This window comes from Suncus etruscus, chromosome 16 (assembly GCF_024139225.1).
Source record: "Suncus etruscus isolate mSunEtr1 chromosome 16, mSunEtr1.pri.cur, whole genome shotgun sequence".
In the NCBI taxonomy this organism is placed as follows: Eukaryota; Metazoa; Chordata; class Mammalia; order Eulipotyphla; family Soricidae; genus Suncus; species Suncus etruscus.
In genome coordinates this window covers 36068926-36089519 of record NC_064863.1, presented here as the reverse complement: position 1 = coordinate 36089519, position 20594 = coordinate 36068926, and the positions used below count along the sequence as shown (strand labels likewise).

At 38.2% G+C, this 20594-nt stretch overlaps 1 protein-coding gene and 1 non-coding gene across 2 annotated transcripts in view; both read right to left on the bottom strand.

Moving 5' to 3' along the window:
- SLC30A9 (solute carrier family 30 member 9) overlaps positions 1-20594 on the bottom strand; it is a 56313-nt gene that overhangs the window by 22236 nt on the left and 13483 nt on the right. Inside the window, exons 5-14 of the mRNA XM_049789825.1 lie at positions 18902-18994; positions 16874-16956; positions 16152-16210; positions 14012-14079; positions 10219-10321; positions 5938-5993; positions 3793-3928; positions 2151-2190; positions 965-1036; positions 379-486 (exon numbers count right to left, since the gene is read on the bottom strand). Coding sequence (XP_049645782.1) covers positions 379-486; positions 965-1036; positions 2151-2190; positions 3793-3928; positions 5938-5993; positions 10219-10321; positions 14012-14079; positions 16152-16210; positions 16874-16956; positions 18902-18994 — 818 coding nt within the window. The remainder of the gene's footprint in view (positions 1-378; positions 487-964; positions 1037-2150; positions 2191-3792; positions 3929-5937; positions 5994-10218; positions 10322-14011; positions 14080-16151; positions 16211-16873; positions 16957-18901; positions 18995-20594) is intronic.
- Positions 8663-8792, bottom strand: LOC126032790 (U4atac minor spliceosomal RNA). Its single transcript, XR_007503987.1, has one exon. It is a non-coding gene; the product is annotated as a U4atac minor spliceosomal RNA (small nuclear RNA).

Here is a 20594-nt window from a genome sequence, read left to right as displayed (position 1 = left end):
GGTCTAGCTGATCAAGTTCTGCAGGGAGTGCCCGAGCCCCCAAGTCACCTAGATTGTATGGGAATCCTTCATAATAAAACAAAATATAAGGGGCCGGAGAGATAGCATGGAGGTAGTGTTTGCCTTGCATGCAGAAGGATGGTAGTTTGAATCCCAGCATCCCCTATGGTCCCGAGTCTGCCAGGAGTGATTTCTGAGTGTAGAGCCAGGAGCAACCCCTGAGCGCTGGCGAGTGTGACCCAAAAACCGAACAAAAAAAAACAAAACAAAAACCATAAAATTCTACTGGCATAATATATTTAAGAGTAAGAAAACATACACTGTAGAAAATTATTTAAGTGAAATAAATCACCTGTAATTTAAGAAGTATTTACTTACCTGTCACAGAAGTAAGACCCATACAAGTGGCTGCTATTATCACTCCCAAGACTGCTGCAGTATCTTCCAATAATATAACATTTGTACTAGGATCACGACTTTCCATTACTTAATTATGGAGAGAGAAAAAAGTTATGAACTATTATCTTGAAACTATCAGGTAATATTTAATTAAGTATCAGTTTTAAATTAACATACAAACTAAGAGAAACATGCTTAAGGTCTTAATTTTTAGGTCTTTGTTCAATGTAAACAAAATTTCTTGGCTTAAGTAATAACATAGACTGATACTTAAAAGTCAAATTATTTTTACAAGTCATAAGCATTCAGAGAAACACTTAGCTTATAAGCTAACTCAAAAAGAAATTATTTGATCAAAGATAATGCATCTTTTAATCTTTTTAAAAGAGCTGATATATATATGTAAGAGCCCCATAAGGAAGCCACATTAAGAAAGACATATTTTATATCCATAATGATAGGTAAATTATAGGTATACATATTATACTGAACAAAGCAATAGGACTAGGTAATTTTAAGCATATAAAGGAGTTGAAATAAAAGACCTGGTTTCTAAATTACATACCATACTTATAAAATGACATTCCTTTGGCCCGAGCACTCCTACGAAGTTCATTTAAAGCAACAAGAAGAGTTGCTGGAAATAAGAAAGAAAGCATTCATTATCAATAAGGCGAAAACTTCATGCCTCCAAATTTTAAACAGGGCATCTAAAAAAAAAATAGGTTCTGCACTTGCATGAGAAGTTCTTTATTAGACAGACATCACCTAGGTTCAACTAATCATGAAAATATCACAAACCCATGTTTCTCAATCATAATAATTTAAATATCATCACCACCACCACATTAATTTACAGGATTCCTATTAAACGTCAAGCACAACAATAAATTCAATCACTTTTGATTTCTGAACCTTTGGAGGCAGAGGATATTATCCCATTTTACAAACTGTCAAAGATGAAGGGAACACTATGCATAGAAACTGATAGTGTTTCTGAAGTAAATACATGTTGCATATAGCAGTAAATTAGGCATTCATATATGACAATAACATTTTTGTTTGTTTGTTTTTGGTTTTTGGGCCAAACCTGGCGACTCAGGGGTTACTCCTGGCTATGCGCTCAGAAATTGCCCCTGGCTTGGGTGACCATATAGAACACCGGGTGATTGAATCTCGGTCTGTCCTAGGCTAGCGTGTGCAAGGCAGACACCTTACGCCCTGTGCCACTGCTCCGGCCACAACAATAACAGTTTTCCTTCCTAATAGTACTACAGCTAAAATTTTCAGAAACTCTGAAATATTGTATTCCAAAAAGACAGCTTTCTCTGATTGCTGCCACTAAAGCCAGAGTTTTAAAAAATTATTTAATTAATAATTCAGAAACTTATTAATTATATAATTAAAAATATAAACTTATACAATTAACTGTTATCACATCCCATTTTAAATGTTCTGAGCAATATATAAGAACAATAAAAAAGGTCGAAGTTGTGGCTCAGAGATAAAGTTTATCTCTGCCTGCATTAAGGCCATGGAATTAATTCCTGGAACAAAAGAACAATAGTACTTCTCCTGACCTGTGCCCCCAATCATTTCTACCCCCATGACAGAAACAACCAAGAATTTACTCCCTAAAAATAAACAAAACATAGTTAACTATTCCTATCATTTTTACCAATGGAATTTAACAATCTGTAAATTGCTGAATATATATTACTAAATAAAGAATGAAGAAATATTGTACCCACCTCCTTCAGATACCAATGATCCTGCTAAAATACAATAGGCCTAAAAAATATGACAATAGAGCATAAATTAATACTTGACTAAAGCTTCAGAACTTTCTATGCATATTTATAATGCTTTAAAAAAAATCATAGGGGCCAGAGAGGTAGCTCAATGGGTTGGCATACATACAAAGTATGTAGGAGGCCTGGGCTCAATCCTGACATCTCACAGTTGCCCTAATACCATTATGAGTACTCTTAAAACCAAAACAAATAAGCAAATAAATCACACATTTGAATCTAATCCAGGTAAGAATCTTGATGAATGATTTATCAAATGGGGGCAGAAGAAACAGATAAGTTTAAAATTATAGTGGTCATTACTTTATAATAATCTATATAGCTGAGTTATAGAATGGTATACCAGGACCTATCTGTATAAATTTTTTTTTCTTCTGGCCACACCTGGTAATGCTCAGGGGTAACTCCTAACTCTGCACTCACGAATCACTGTTGGCATATTGGGGGGACTATATGGGGTTCCAGGACTTGAACTTGAGTTGGCCGCATGCAAGTCAAACACCCTATCTGCTATACTATGGCTGCAGCCTCTAGTATAAAATTTTTTAAGTTCAAAATAAACACAAACATTGAAAATTTAGGACTGTGACAGTAGATACTGCACAATCTACACCCAGAGTAACTTTTGGATCTATTTGAGTTGTCCAGTACTAAGGGAATCTTTTCAAAACCCTAATTCAGAAAATTAAATGTTTATAAAGGGTAATCAATGTACGTGTGAGTGTGCAAGGGGCAGAGGGAGGATATATCAACCCTTGAAGTATGCAGAACACTTCTGAATTAACGATATCACAAGAGTTTTAAAATGTATAATTTTACCCATTTAAAATGCTTAATGTGTAATCTATACTTTAAAATATTTTACTGTTATTTTTTATAACACCAGACTTTCCTGAAATAGAGGTTCAAAGATCTTGAACTTAGTCCCACACCCAAACTCTGTTCAGGAAATAATAATTTCCCAAGGCTATGTGATTTGCTTGAGTAAAAAGAAATACCATTTAAGAACCAGAATACAGGCTTCTCTGTCTCGATTCTGATCTCTTTACACTCAATATTAATGCCAATCTGAAAGGTAGCAGTTAAGCCTTTTCCTTGTATGGGTCGCATTTGAAGAAAATTGGATGGCAATGCTCAGACAGTGTAAGCCTGCGGGATCTGGTGCTCTGGTCCAGCAACGAAGTGCTGTTTGGGCTACTGGTGCCTGGCTGTGCTTGAGGAGATTGTCATTGAGGCTCCATAAGTAGACAGGTACATACAAGGTACTTGAATTAACTCTGGGCCCACAACTCTTTGTAATCCTCTATAAAAACCCTCTGTAAATCTCTGCAATCCCAGAGAAATAAATGAAACTTTCTAAGAGTTTAACAAAGAGGCAGAGCTTAAATTATTGTTCAACATCTCTGAATTATACAGATTTAGAGATAATGTGAGTCATGCTCTAAATATTCCAACTACAAATATATAACCCCCTATGACAGTTCAGAAGATATATTCACTGTCTTATATCAATATGAGTAATAATTTCTAGCATACTTGATCACTATTTCATATTTAAAACCAAGCAAAGAAAAATGATTACCCATAGAAGGGATTCTATCGGCTGAGGATGAAGCAATCCCATGACTCCATGGTACCAAGATAATCCTGCACCCATCATGAATATTCCAACACCACTAATCAGTGATGCAATATAACGCATATTTGAAAATCCATACCTAAAAAGTAAAAATGATAATATAATTCAGAAGAAATAGTTTTCATTATGAGGCAAATCTTTTAAACTTCCTAAAATATCAAGATATTATGACCTTTTATTTGAATAAAACGTGAGTGACAAACAAATCTAAGAGAAAATCAACGAAGTGGATGCAGGCCAGAGCAACAACACAGTGGGTAGGGTGGTTACCTTGCATACTGCTGACCTGGGTTCAATCCCGTTCATCCTATACAATCCATTGAGCCTACCAGGATTGATGCCTGAGCATCACCAGGTATGGCCCAAAAATAAATAAAAAAATAAAACTAAGAAAGTGGAGAAGTAACTGCATGATATTTGAAAATATAAAGAAACTACGGGGCCAAAGAAATAGTACAGAGGTAGGGCAGTTGCCTCACATGTGAATGACCGAGTTCGATCTCTGGCATTCCATATGGTTCCACATGCCCACCAGGAGTGATTCCTGAGCACAGAGCCAGGAGTTACCCTGATCACTGGCAGGTGTAGATCCAAAACTAAGGAAGGGAGGGAAGGCAGGGAAGGGAAAGAAGAGAGGGAAGGGAGGGAAAATGAAAGAACTATGATTTAACTGGTATTTTCTTTTGGGGGTCTTTTAAGTTAAATGTCATTAATGTTATTTTATGCTTTTAAGGAATTTATAGGTTCTTATTGAAATATTTTATTATTTCTCTCTGCACTGTTAAATATATCACTAGCCACATAAATCTAAGTTAAAAATGAACTAAATAAAATTTTAAAATGTACTTCTTCAATCATACTAGCCAAATTTCAAATGCTCTTCAATCTTAATAAGCCATAATAAACCAATCTATTTCCATCACTGTAGAAAATTCTATTGGCAGCAAAAAAAAAATTGAAAATACCTTGAAAAGAAGACTTCACGAACTAAAATTTAAAAAATGTTTACCCTGGGGACCGGAGAGATAGCATGGAGGTAAGGCGTTTGCCTTTCATGCAGAAGGTTGGTGGTTCGAATCCCGGCATCCCATATCCCCGAGCCTGCTAGGAGCAATTTCTGAGTATAGAGCCAGGAGTAACCCCTGAGTGCTGCTAGGTGTGACCCAAAACAACAACAACAACAACAAAAATGTTTACCCTGTTTTAAGAGTCTAAGCAATTGTACAGTGGACAGGGCATTTACCTTGCATAAGGCAGACCCACGTCCAATCCCTGGGACCACATATGTTTTCCCAAGCACCTGCAGGAGTACCTTCTTTTTTTCTTTTTTTTGGTTTTTGAGCCACAGCCGGCAGTGCTCAGGAGTACTCCTGGCTCTGTGCTCAAAAACTGCTCCCGGGATGATGGAGAGATAACATAGCATAGGGTGTTTGCCTTGCACACAGCCAACCCAGGACAGATGATGTTTGAATCCCAGCATCCCAGAAACTGCTGGGAGCAGTTTCTGAGTGCAGAGCCAGGAGTGACACTTGAGTGCTGATGGGTGTGACCCAAAAAACAAAAACAAACGAATGAAAATCACACTCTGGCAGGCTCAGGAGACCATACGGGATGCCAGGGATTGAACCTGGGTCAGTCCTGGTTCAATATGCAAGGCAAATGCCCTACTACTGTGCTATAGCTCTGGCCCCTAGGAGTAATTTCTGAGTGTAGAGACAGGAATAACATTGAGCATAACTGGGTATGGCCCAAAAACCAAAAAAAAAAAAAAAAATGTTATTTTTACCCTGTTTAAAAATGTTGAATATTGTTCTCTTGACATAATACATATAATATCAGAGAAGCATATGCCCTGATATGGATTGAATCTGGGTTAGCTGCCTATAAGGCAACAACCCTACAAACTAGGCATTACTCCATTAATTATTAACATAAACAATATATTGACTGTTTAACATAAAACTGCAGGTTTATAAAAACTGTAAAATATTTCTAAAATGCAGTTGCTTCACCCACCCACCCACTTTTTTGAACTTTAATGGCCTTTTACCAAAACACATAGAAACCAAATAAAGACAATTTCCTTACGGGTGAGTAGAATCTGGTGTTTGAATAGATTTGCTGATGCCCACTGCTAGTAAACCCTAAGGAGAAAGGGAAAAAGAATGAACAAATCATTAGCAAGATGGAGAGTATAATGAGTAAAGCAAATCTGATGATGACCAAGAAACTCACTTGGTATATGTAGGTCAACAGACCAGCAATGTTGGTTTCTGAGACTTACCTTAGTAAATACGAAGATGAACCCAAAAGGGTTCAAAACTACTGCTTATATAAAACAAAACCTAGAAATCATCAGGAGTAAAGGCAAATGAAGGTATGGCCATACCATGATTTACTTCTACAATATATTCCACCAGGTTCAAATTTACTTGGCTTACCACAGGAGAGAGGGAAGTAATTCCTCAGCATATCTCTGCTCAATTTGTTCTTCAGGCAAACAGAAAGTGACATTCCCAACACCCTCACTGCTGACTGCACCCCATACTACAGACTGCCTCCTGATTTTTTTGTAAACTACATAAACAGAGCAAAGGGCAAGGACTCACAGAATACATGACTGTTTATACCTTTCAAAACAGGATTAGGATAATCTGTAAAATGGTTAATATTTCTTCCTCTGGGGGTGAGGGGTTGCAACAGGATTGGGACACACTGGGAGGCACTCAGGGATTATTTCTCTTTTCTGGAGTGACTACTGGTTGTGGCTTGGGACACCATAAACAGTGCCAGAGATCCAACTGGTGTCAGCTGTGTGCAAGGCAAGCATCGTTAATTCCTGTGCACTGGCCCCAATTCCTTGTCCAAGTGGTTTATCACATGTCAATTGTTTCTACCGTTAACTTTTCATGCTGATTGTGAGTCAAACTTTGGCAGTCTAATAACTTTTTATTAGATGGTGAACACTGCATGCTATACTGGATGTATATACTTTGTTGTCTTCCCTTGTGAGTTAGAACAGGTAATTACTTGTAAATCAACTTGATCCTCAAAAGCAGGGATGAGGACTTTTTCCTGCCCAGGCCCATTTGGATATTTATATCTTCATTCATCATACAATACAGGCTGATGTGCCATGGACATTATTAGCAAGAAACATGTGTGTCCATCCTGTCATGTACCAAGATCAGACCAGATGATTTCATAGGACTTCTATGTGAATGATGTATTTTCCACCCTAATTTAGCATTTTCTTTTTTTTTTTTTTTTTTTTTTTTTTTTGGTTTTTGGGTCACACCTGGCAGTGCTCAGGGGTTATTCCTGGCTCCAGGCTCAGAAATTGCTCCTGGCAGGCACAGGGGACCATATGGGGCGCCGGGATTCGAACCGATGACCTGCTGCATGAAAGGCAAACGCCTTACCTCCATGCTATCTCTCCGGCCCCAGCATTTTCTTTTTTTAAGGAAAATTCTAGAATTGTCTTTGCATCAAAATCTGTTGAGCCCTATTAAGGTCTGATTCTTTTACTAACAAGATAATCATTGGTAACTTACCATCTCATATGGTCAGACGATTCCTACCGAGCCCTGTAAGAGTTGTAGGAACTATTTTTTTTTTGTTTTGGGGTCACACTCGGCAGCGCTCAAGGGTTACTCCTGGCTCTATGCTCAGAAATCACCACTGGCAGGCACAGGGGACCATATGGGTTGCTGGGATTTGAACTGCAGTCCTTCTGCATGCAAAGCAAACACCTTACCTCCATGCTATCTCTCTGGCCCCAAGTTCTAGGAACTTCTAATCTTAATGTTGGGTGGATCTCTTCCGACCTCATGATTTTACCCTCCACATATGAGACTTAACTTTCAGCAAAGCTCTAACTCAAGAAAAACCCTCTACTGAGTTCTGCAGCTCTCCGCACAGCTTCCTTTGCTGTGAAGTGCCTTTCTGTGAACTGTAATTTCTAACTACCTCAGACTCCTGCATTCTAACTTCTGCCTTCTGAATTCCAAGAGACTATAACCTCCCACCCTGCTCCTTTATTGCTCATAGGCCTCCAAACACCAACTCAAAGAGAACAGAGTTCAACTGAGTTGTTGTTCTCTTGAAAATTATGGTCTTAAAGCACTGTTGTTCAAAATATTATTTCTTAGAGTCTAATTCATTTTTTAGTTGTTCACATCCTCAGTAATTCTCCTGGATGGAAGCAGTTCTTTATTATGTTTGCAACTTGATAATTGACTCAAATCATAGTTGTTATTCTAGGCCAGATATATTCAACAATCTATTTAACTACATTTTCTCAAACTCTGAATAGTATTTCCAAGTGTGGATACTTAAAAACACATTGTAGTATTTTAAATAACAATACTGAAACTATTAATCAAATATCTCCCTGCCCATGAGCACAAATTCATATTATTTGTTTGGGGTCATACTGGTCAGGTCAGAGTTTCAGTACCTGGGACCACACTATACAAGGTCTCATACATACAAAGAATGTATTGATCCAGTCTATTCTCCAGCCCTCTATGAATTCCTTTTAATTTCAATTTTTTTATGTTCAGCTAAATTTTCAACAAAATTTACTATAGATTATATATCTCTCCCCATCAGCCACATCAGACCAATTGGAAAATATCAAATAGAGAGTAGTTACTATCAACTTAGTATAGAAATTAATTCAAGGCAAAATAATAGAAAAATATAGAAAAATAGAATATATAGAAAATAATTCAAGGTGTTTATTCTTTTTTTCCCTGTTAGATATCTACTTTTATTTTACATGTGTGGAAAAGAGGGGGGTTCATGGTACTTTTCCAAAAATTGCACCAAGATAAAGCAGAGCTCTAGCTGATGCTCTAGCTGATGTTGTTAAGGTGTTAGCAGTACTGTCCTCACAAGACGTTCATTGGACAGTAGTGCAACCCCAAGAGAAGGATGGTTAAGGTGTTTATTCTTAAAGCAAAAACATTTGACTTCTACAGATATATTATTTCCCCCCACCCCTATAGATATATTGTTTAAAAAACGTTTTTAATCTACCTAATTTTAATTTTAACAAGGATTTATTTTGTTTTGGGGCCATACCAGCAGTGCTGAGAGATTACTCCTGGCTCTGCCTCAGGAATCATTCCTGGTATTGCTCAGAGCACCACAGGGATTTCAGAAATTGAACCGAGGTGGACCACATACAAGGCAAGAACCCTAACTGTTGTACCATCGCTCTGGACCCAAGGATTAAAATTTTTTTAGTTATCTATTTTAGGGCCACACTCAGTGATATTCCGGCACTACTTCTGGCTCTACATCTGGGTCACTACTAGCAGTATATGGGCAACATGGAGTGCCAGAGATGGGATCTGGGTGGCCCACATGCGAAATATGCACTCAAGTCTATTGAGCTGTCACTTTATCCTCCTTCTTCCCCTCTCCTCTCCTTCCTCCTCCATCTATATATAACTATGGTCAAATGTTTATGGATTTCATCTATCAAAAGCAAAATATTCATCTCTTTTTGTTGTTTGTTTGGGTTTTTTTTTTGGGGGGGGGGGCATACCAGTGGTGTTCAGGGATTATTCTTGGCTCTGCACTTAGAGATCACTCCTGGTGGTGCTCAGGGGACCTTATGGGATGCTGGGGATCCGAACCTGGGTTAGTTGCATGAAAGGCAAGTACCCTACCAATCATACTACCACTCTGGCCCCAAATATTCAGTTCTTTCACCAGCTAAGATTTAGGTTTTGTTTAGTGGTGGTGGTGATAGTGGTGGTCATACTCAGGGGGCTACTGTTAGCAGTGCTCAGGGTCTAGATCCCACACAGTGCTTATGATCCAACTCAGCACACTAACAGGACACATCCCTGGAAACACTGTTTTGAAAGGTCAACTTTTATTCTAAGGTCTTTAAAAAAAAGAAGAAAAACTATAATTCTTTTTTTTCTTTTTGGGCCACATCCTGGTGACACTCAGTGGTTACTCCTGGCTATGCGCTCAGAAATAGCTCCTGGCTCGGGAGACCATATGGGACACTGGAAATCAAACAGCGGTCTGTCCTGGATCAGCAGCGTGCAAGGCAAATGCCCTACCACTGTGCTATTGCTCCAGCCTCAGAAAAACTAAATTTTAAAAGTTTTTAAAACTATTAGGGATATGGTTTGATAGTAGGGTAAGTACTTTGCAGGTATGAGGTCATGAGTTTGCTTTCTGGCTTCAATGACTTCAATTCCTAGTGACACAGTGTGAATTCTAATACATCACAATTAAGTGAGTATCACAACCAAACACACAGCCCCCACCATCAAAACAGCAATAAAGGAAAGGGAAAAGAAAGAACTATAAAAGAAAAAAAACCAACCTTTTGCTTCTTACCTGATTACAGGTATCTGATAAAGAATGAATAGCTTCAGAGAACATACTTGCTGAACCCGTATAAAGCCAGGCTAGAAATTTAAAGAAGCAGTTTAATCCATTGCTAAAAGAAAAAAAAAAAGACAATTTTTAGTATTATAGGTATGGATAGAAATTTCACTGAAACTAAGTAGCTATAAACAGTTTTATCCTAGAAACTTTATTTTTCATTTATTTTAGTTTTGGGGCCATACCTGATGATGCTCATGGATTACTCCTGGTTCTGCCCTTAGGAATCACTCTTAACCGGCATAGGGGACCATATGAGGTACCAGGGATGCAATGCAATGCAAACACCCCACCCCACTGTAAGATCACTCTGGCCTGACTAGAATCTATTTGAAATAAATTAACAAGAATCCCTAGTGTTTAGAAACTCTATGTTAAGAATATAAATCTGAAAAGTAAAGATTGTAGTATCACTACTCAAAAGGCATGAAATACATCAACAGAGTATAAGTATATTTTGAGAATTAGTAAGCAATTAAGCTACATTTGGAGAAAATGATATAAGAAATTATGTATCTTGGGCATATAAAAGGATATGCACTGGATTTTGTCTAGTAGGCCTCAGAGCAGGGGCCGGAGTGGTGGTGCTAGAGGTAAGGCGTCTGCCTTGCAAGCGCTAGCCTAGGACGGATCGCAGTTCGATCCCCAGCATCCCATATGGTACCCCAAGCCAGGAGCGATTTCTAAGCACATAGCCAGGAGTAACCCCTGAGCATCACCGGGTGTGGCCCATTACAAAAAAAAAAATGACAGAGCAAAAATTACACAAAATTGGGGCTGGAGCAATAGTAGTACAGTGGGTAGAGCATTTGACTTGCACAGGCTAATCCAAATTCAATTCCTGGTACCTGATTTGGTCCTCTGAGCACTCCAGGAAATTACTTGCAGGAGAAGAGCATGTAGTTTGAAGAGGATGAGCATTCTCATAAGCTTTATAAATGTATAATGTATATATAAATGTATAAATGAGTATAGTGTCAAAAGTAATCCCTAAGCAATGTTGGGTGTGGAAAAAAATTTTTTTAACTCAAAATCAACCATGTAATGAATCTGAGGCTTTATTGTGCTCCTCCATATTACATTTCTAAGGCAAAAAGGAGTCCCTGGGGGTAAACAAAAAGTCCCTGGTAGAAAATTTAAGATACTCTGTTGTAGGACATTGTGAAAACCAAGACTTCAGACACAGTAAATTTGGTCCTAAGTAAGCAGATGGGTGCCAGCAAGCCACTTCGGGATCACAGTTCGAGGATGAAAAGATGCTAAAGCAAACATGGTTTGCTTTGAGGAAGCTAATGGCTTAAATTCCAGCTGCTGTGTTAACTCAGGCTACACTCACCTACCCAAGTCACTACACCATATTTTATTTTAATTCTGTGACACGTGTATTAACATCACATTTATAAAGCTTATGAGGATGCTCATCCTCTTCAAACTACATGCTCTTCTCCTGCAAGTAATTTCCAGAAAGAACCATATATACTCTTGCTGTCTGTTTTCCCTGCACTAAGTTTTCAAGCCACTAAAACTAATGGCTACCACTTCAGATACCTCATTAGATTGGTCTGACCATAACCACCAACCATTTTCTTTTAATAAACTCCTTTCCTTAATCACAAAGAAGCATTCACGACTAGTTTTTCTTTTTTACAAATAAACAGAATTCATTGGCTTCCAAGAGAGATTCCTTCAATGCCCCCTGTTCTTTCTCAGTCTCTTCTGTAGGATCTCTTTCCTTCACTCATTTCTGAAATACTTGTATTTTTCTTTTCTTTTTTTTTTTTTTTTTTTTGGTTTTTGATGCTCAGGGGTTACTCCTGGCTAAGAGCTCAGAAATTGCCCTTGGCTTGGGAGGACCATATGGGATGCCGGGGATCGAACCGTGGTCCTTCCTTGGCTAGCGCTTGGCTTGCAAGGCAGACACCTTACCTCTAGCGCCACCTCACCGGCCCCTTATTTTTCAAGGTTTTTCCCCTCAAGGACTTTTTATTCTTCACACTGTATAATAACTCCCAGTGCTTATCACCTTCATATTAATAACTCACAATTCCAAGTCTCTAATTCAGATCTCCCTGTTGAATTTCAGACCTATATATTAACAGTAATAATTATTAAATATATACCACATACCAGGTTTATGCTATACAATTTGCACATATCATATACATTCATAACTGCCATGACACAGTATACTGATGAAAAAGACTAATTCCACTTACTACTAATAGATAATTCTACTTAGTGCTCCGTAGATAATTCATTTCCTTCGTTCCCCTGATGCCCTTTCTTCATATACTCCTCTCAGTGTTAGTACAACACTCATAAAACTGTCCACACCAGAAACCGGGCACCATCATAGGCCACACATCAAAATCCGCCCTTCTTTTTTTTTTTGTTTGTGGTTTTTGGGTCACACCCGGCATCGCTCAGGGGTTACTCCTGGCTCTCCCCTCAGGAATGACTCCTGACAGGCTCGGGGGACCATATGGAATGCCAGGATTCAAACCACCAACTGCCTTACCTCCATGATATCTCTTCGGCCTCGAAATCCGCCCTTCTATGATACACCTAAACACGTCCCTCCATCCCTACCACCAAAGTTCAGTGACTCAAAACTTGATCATCATCCTTGAGACAGGCTCAAAGATAAAAGTATCTGCCTGCATGCAATAGGTCATCAATTTGATTCCAATATCACCCACATACAACAGTCATGGTTCTAGGGAACTCTTTTGTCTAGGTTCCCCCAGACTCCAACATAGTGCTCTCTCTAGTATACAATGGCACTCTAGTGTGTGATTGCTGACACTAAGGGATGTGACACTTGGTGAGCACCAAAATTCAAAAAAAGATGTGTGAACACTGTGGGCCAGGGGTACCACCCCTGACAAATATATGTGTGAGCACAACTATAATGTGCCACTCGTAACGGGCACCACAACAAAATGGGTGACCCCAATATCACAGTTCAAAGTGGAGCCCCTGAATCAAGTCTGTATGTTTGAAGCCTCCTTTCCCCCAGTCATCAAATCAACAACAAAAAGCAAGAAAAGAAAGTAAAACATCCATGCTGGGACAAATAACTCTATATAACCGTGGCCCATTCAACTTAAAAAAAAATGTCTAGGAATCAGAGGGATAGCAGAGCAGGTAGGGCATTTGCCTTGCATGCACCTGACCTGTGTTCGATTCCTAGCATCCTATACAGTCCCCCAAACCTGCTAGGTGTGAGTTTTGAGCGTAAAACCAGGAGTAAGCCTTGAGTGCCACCAAGTGTGGCCCAAAACCAACCAAACAAACAAAAAAGTCTAACACCACCAATGAAATTAGGAAAAAATTTTCAGATAGCAACTAATTCATAAATTTTTGTTTGTTTGGAGGCCACACTCTTTGCTTAGGGACCACTTCTAGTGGTATTCAGAGGAACATGTGGTGTCAGGATCAAATCTAGGACTTCCACATCCAGCCCTTTGAGTGAGATACACTGAGAATTAACCATATTAAAAATACACTCAGCAAAAGCTAAACAGATTTGAAAATAAAATCTAAAAAGATAGATATGATTGAATACTTCCACAAACCTATACTGATAAGAATAAAGCTTATTCAATACTTTCCCCTAACCAATATATGTTTCCAACTCTTCAAAGAGATAACATGTAATAAATGTACACATTCATGGATATACATATTAAAATGAAAGAATTTCTACTTTATAAAAGGTTGATTTTTTTTTTTCAGTACTCACATACAAATGGCAACCATCACCACTTTTCCTGGCCCCTTCATAAAAACTGATGTCATTCTTGAGCGTGGCTATTAAAAAAAAACATCTTCTCTAAAACTTCCCATAAAACATTTTTTTCTATTTCTTTAATTGTTAATTATAACACCATGATTTATCAAGTAGTTCATAATACAGTTGTTTCAGGCATTAGTCAAACACCAATCACACTACAAAAACATTAAAACATTTAGAAGCAACTCTTACATATCAGAAAATATTTCTTTTATCCAAACCTCCCAATAATGGGTCTTATTTCTCTGTATCCAGAATTTCTTCAGAAATTAGGGGCCAAAGCAGTGGCGCAGAGGTAGGGTGTTTGCCTCGTACACACGCGGCTGATCTAGGACAGACTGCAATTCAATCTCACCCCCCTTCCCGAGTCCCATATGGTTCCTAAGCCAGGAGTGATTTCTGAGCGCATAGCCAGGAGTAACCCCTGAGCATCACCTGGTGTGGCCCCAAAACAAAACAAAACAAAAAAAAAAGAGTAGCAATTAGGGCCAGCAAAGTAGCGCAAAGTGCTGGAGCCTGGGCCTCCCAAATGTGAAGAATATATTCAACTCTTTGTTGGGTTATCTATCTGGACCATTCATTATTTTCTATTTCTTGAATAGCTTCTTTAATTCTAAACAAGAAATAGTAAAATCCAACAAGTTTTCTTCTCTGGTTTAACTTCTGACTACTTTCTAAAGGCCAAAATCTTCAAGTGATAATTACATGTTTAATTAAAACACAGGAACTAAAACAAATAGTCACATATTCAGGGAATATTTCTTTCTCCAATAAAATGTTCTGCTGTTTCTTGAATACAGTATATAGTCCTTTATTGTGATAAGAAAGCTCAAAAGAAAAAGATTTCAGGAAAGAATAAAAGAGGAGGAAGTAGATAGCATGGAGGTATGGTGTTTGCCTTTCATGCAGAAGGTCATTGGTTCAAATCCCGGCATCCCATATGGTCCCCTGAGCCTGCCAGGAGCGATTTCTGAGCATGGAGCCAGGAATAACCCCTGAGCACTGCCTGGTGTGACCCAAAAACCAATAAATAAATAAATAAATAAATAAATAAATAAATAAATAAATAAATAAATAAATAAATAAATAAATAAATAAATAAGAGGAGGAATAATGGCAAACTTTCTACAGTGGTCCCAAATACTAATTTCCCTTTAGTAGGACAAAAAATATATTCTGGCATATATGTAGATATTAATAAGCAGAGATATTGAGAGATAAAGTATTTTATATTTAAAAATTAGACTGGATATAATTTTTCAATGAAATATGAGGCTTCAGAAAATATGTGAAGAAGGTATGGCCTAGATACCAGCAAGCAAAAAGTGAAATTGAATGAACTGTGGGAAGTTTAGTAAGACTACAGATTGAGTGTCCACTGACTGTACACAAAATTAAAAAGAAATATCAAAATGGATGTGTGGCAACAATTTGAACATTCAAAAGAGCTGAAAACAGGGCTGGAGAGACAGTTTAGTAGATAAGTGAACTGACCAACCAGGGCTTGATCCTCAGCAACCCTGCAAGGAGCGATCCCTGAGTGTAGAGCCAGGTGTAGGCCCTTAAAAGCCATGAGGTATGGACCAGAACATCAACAAAAAGCAAGGTAGAAATAGAAAATAAAAAATAAAGAAAACTGTGCATTTAAAAGTTAAATTTTACTTAAAATATCAATATCTTGGATTAATGGATTATAATTCCATTATTATATTCCATCATAATTCTATTATGGATTTTAAAAGAATTTATGTCCAATTTTTTTTTTTAAGTTCAATAATGTCAAACACAGGGGCAAGAGAGATTGTGCAATAGGTAGGACATTTGCTTTGCAGAAACCCAGGTTCAATCCCTGGTATCCTATATGGTCCTGAGCCCACTATAGGAGTGATTCCTGAGTGTAGGTTACCTGTTCTACCCTCCCCCAAAAACTTTCAAATAGAACTGACTAAAATTCATTAAACTTCAATATCTCAATAAAATACTAGATTAGGACATAGAAATGGCAGCATTTCATAATACCTATAAACTAATATACTAATATCTCATTTTGCAACCCACAAATAACAATAAGAGAGAGAGGAAACCTTACCTTAGTGTTTCCCAAGAAATCTGTATATTCTCTTAGGATTTTTTGGTTTCTAAATAATCCTAGAAGAAAAGAATTTCATAAGATATAGAGTCAATATATATATTACTTTAAAAACAAAACATGTTTGTTTTTGAGGACACACATGGCAGTGCTCAGGGTTTACTCCTGGCTCTGCATTAAGAAATCACTCATTGTGAGAGAAATAGAATGTCTGTCTCAAATACAAGCATGTAGGTACAAATAAGGCAATAAAATTAAAGAACAGGCAAAAAAAAAAAAAAACAAACCAAAAATCACAAAATCTTCTTTTCTACTCATCTTTAAAAAACCATACAAGAGGGCAAAAGTAATAATTTCAGGTCAATTATTCAAATGTTAAGGTGCTTGCTGATATGTGGATGCAGTCATGACTCTTGGTTCAAATCCCTGCACTATAAATGGTCCCCTGAACATCATCAGGCATGGGCCCTAGGCAGACCCAGGTATGGGCCATGAACACTGACACTGCCAAATATGGCCTCCCATTTCAAGAAAAAAAATTTTAGTTCTATAAAAGTATTGAATTCCATAACTGAAACATAAATGGTTATTAACTATAACCAACAGAGCCAGAGCCAAGAAATATAAGACCAGTAGAGTACATAGTCAGTAGAGGGGCAGGTCTGTAAAAGCAGTCTGCATGCTATTTTTCAATTTACTCAGCTTTAAATTACGGTACTCACTTTCTCGGTATTCTATTTCTGCTTCCTTACGCAGTTTTCTCTCTCTGGCAAGAGCTTCAAGGCTTCCCCACACTTCTAAAGCTCTGTGCGTACATACAAGGCCAATTTTAATTATTTTACTCAATCACATTTAAATATAGAGTAATAAATGAGAATCTTAGAAGTATAATTCTATTAGGAAAATTATAGCAAAGCTGTGGACATGTACATAGAATACTATGCAAACATTAGAAATAATATGTGATATGCTGCAACTTGGATGAAACTGGAGGATCTTATATTAAGTGAAGTATATCAAAGAAACAAATACCAGATGTTCTCACTAATCTGTGATTTATAGAACAATCTATCGAGAGAATGGAAATTGGACAAACACTGTCTCTAGATTACAGAAACAAAAATATCACAAAAGGAGAGATTTGGAGAGGGAAGCAATAAGAGGACTGGAAATTGGGGGTCTCTGGCACAGAGGTGAGGTATCTATGTACTGCTAAACCACTAGATCAACAGAGCTTAAAGCATTAAACCCAAAATAAAAGAACTAAGCTTAAAATTTTATTTCTCAAAGAGAAAAAGTAGGGGATGAGAAGGAACCTTAGGTTGCTGATGGAGGGATAAAAGGTGAGAACACTTTATGCCAGAAAGCCTACTATATATAACTTGGTAAAGTATGGTATCTAAATAAAAAATATATATAAGGAACTTTTCTTTTTTTTTAAGTGGGATTCCGGAAGAAAGAAAGGAAGGAAGAAGGAAGGAAGGAAGGAAGGAAAGAAGGAAGGAAGGAAGGAAGGAAGGAAGGAAGGAAGGAAGGAAGGAAGGAAGGAAGGAAGGAAGGAAGGAAGGAAGGAAGGAAGGAAAGGAAAGAAGGAAAGAAGGAAAGAAGGAAAGAAGGAAAGGAAAGAAGGAAAGAAGGAAAGGAAAGAAGGAAAGAAGGAAAGAAGGAAAAGGAGGGAGGAAGGAAGGAAAAGGAGGGAGGAAGGAAGGAAGGAAGGAAGGAAGGAAGGAAGGAAGGAAGGAAGGAAGGAAGGAAGGAAGGAAGGAAGGAAGGCAGGAAGGAAGGCAGGAAGGGAGAGAGGGAGGGAGGGAGGGAGGGAGGGAGGGAGGGAGGGAGGGAGGAAGAGAAGAGGAAAGGGAGAGAGAAGGAGAGAGGGAAGGAAGGAGAGAGGAAAGGATGGAGTGAGGAAGAGAGGAGGGAAGGGAGGGAGGGAGAAAGGAAGGAAAGGAAGAAGGAAGGAAGGGAGAGGATGAAAGGAAGAGAGGAAGGGAGAGGATGAAAGGAAGAGAGGAAGGAAGGAAGGAAGGAAGGAAGGAAGGAAGGAAGGAAGGAAGGAAGGAAGGAAGGAAGGAAGGAAGGAAGGAAGGAAGGGAGGGAGGGAGGAAGGAAGGGAGGGAGGGAAAGAGGGAGGGAAGGAGGGAGGAAGGAAGGAAGGAGGGAGGGAGGGAGGAAGGACGGGAGGGAGGGACAGAGGGAGGGAGGGAGGGAGGGAGGGAGGGAGGGAGGGGGGAAGGAGAGAGGGAGGAAGGGAGGAAAGGAGAGAGGGAGGGAAGGAATGAGGAAAGGAGTGAGGAAAAGAGGGAAGGGAGGGAGCAAGGAACTTTTCAAATTAAAGATTAAGCTCAATAGCAAATTTCCTACAAATTATAGCTACTTTACCAACCTAGCACATACTAGTAACTAGTAAAGAATTTTGCAAATATAAGAATATTCTATGGTTGAAATTTGTGTTTTTAAAAATTCACAGTATAGAGGCTGGAGAAATAGCACAGCAGTAGGGTATTTGCCTTGCTTGCAGTCAATTCAAGATGGACAGTGGTTTGAATCCCAGCATCCCATATGATCCCCCGTGCCTGCCAGGAGCAATTTCTGAGTGCAGAGCCAGGAGTAACCCCTGAGTAGTGCTGGGTGTGACCCAAAAAAAGCAAAAAAAAAAAAAATTTTTTTTTCATAGAATATTTACGATGTATTTTTGTTAATCCCAATTTTAGTTTATACTTAAACAACAACAATAAAAACTGTGTTCTTACTTTGCCTCCACATCTGATCTCAAAAATACAGTGAAAGACTCAGTATCTTCATGGGGACTTCGTCGTCTGATTTTTCGAAGTTGATCTAGATCACTAAAGGAAGAAACTTGTTGAAGTATTTAGATAAACTTTATATAGTCTGTTACTTAAAAGGATTACTAAAATCAGATAAAAAATATTATCTTGATTTTCATTTTAGAAAATTATATAAATAGAAAGCTTTTAAAGATCTGTTGAAAGACTGCATCTGACACCAAAACTGTTGTAGAAACAATGTAGAAAAAGTATTCAGGAAGCTCAATGTACAAACGATAACATATTATGTAGATTCAATCCCTCATCTGTGGGTGTAATTCAATTGTGATATGTGATGCACTGTATGGAAGGTGGAGGGATGGAAAGAACACCAAGTATTAGTCCTCAATTTCAAATGTTTAAATTAGGGACCAAGGAGATAGCACAAAGGGCTAGAGTGTACCTCATAGGCAAAAGTGTAGGTTTAATCCCTGGTACCACATGGTTCCCCAAACACTGTCCAAGGTTGTAACCTAGTGATGTCCAGTACTGCTGGGAAGGTCCTCCAAAAAATGCAAAAGTTACATTCAGGGGCCAGAGTGGTGGTGCAGGGCGTAAGGCATCCGCCTTGCACGTGCTAGCCTAGGACTGACCGCGGTTCAATCCCCTGGCATCCCATATGGTCCCCCACACCAGGAGCGATTTCTAAGTGCATAACCAGGAGTAACCCCTAAACGTCACTGGGTGTGGCCGAAAAAAAGTTACATTTATATTTATTTAAATCCAGATCAGTATTATGTAGTAATACCACCCGAGTAGTCACTCTCCTCTCTAAAAAAGCACATACTCTCTATTGAACACATTATCACCTCTTTCTCCCTCACATGTATTTAAGTTTCTTCTAATAAAACTATTTTGCTGCACTAGAAAAGAAAAATAACACCCAAATACAGAAAAAGTAATACGAAATATGTTACCTAATTATTTTCCTTTTTCTTAAATTCTGGAAGGTTTGAATATAAACTTTCCACAAATCAACTGCTAAACTGTATTTATTTAATCATTGATTTGTATAAGAAAATCCTAAAGTGGCAAAGACCTATTACAAATAATCTGATAACTATAGAATATTATTTATTAAGTTCTAAGAGTTAAACATGAGCTTTAAAAGAACAATAATGAAAAACACTGTCAGTCTCAAATTCTAGCTAGAATAGGTATCAAAAAATATGTACTCCACTGTGACCAGAGAGGTAGCACAGCAATAGGGCATTTGCTTTTCACGCAGCCGACTTGGGACAAACCTGGTTCAATTCCTGGCATCTCATGTGGTCCTCCGAGCCAGGAGCAATTTCTGAACACAGAGCCAGGAGCAGGAGTAACCCCTGAGGACAGCTGGGTATGGGGTCCCCTACCCCCAGAAAAGGTACTTCACTATACTCTGTCATGGACTCACTAACTGAAATGGATAGTCACTAACATCTTTACTATGTTCCTGGATACAGTAAATATATGTTCTGGGACAAAGTAAATATATATTTATCTAGAGACAACAAAATCTAAACAACTTAATTCTCAGATCCTTTCTAAAATCAAAATGAAAGACTCAATGGAAGAAAAACAATGTAAGATTCTATAATTCTAATTCTATATATTTTGATAATTGTGTAAGTTTACA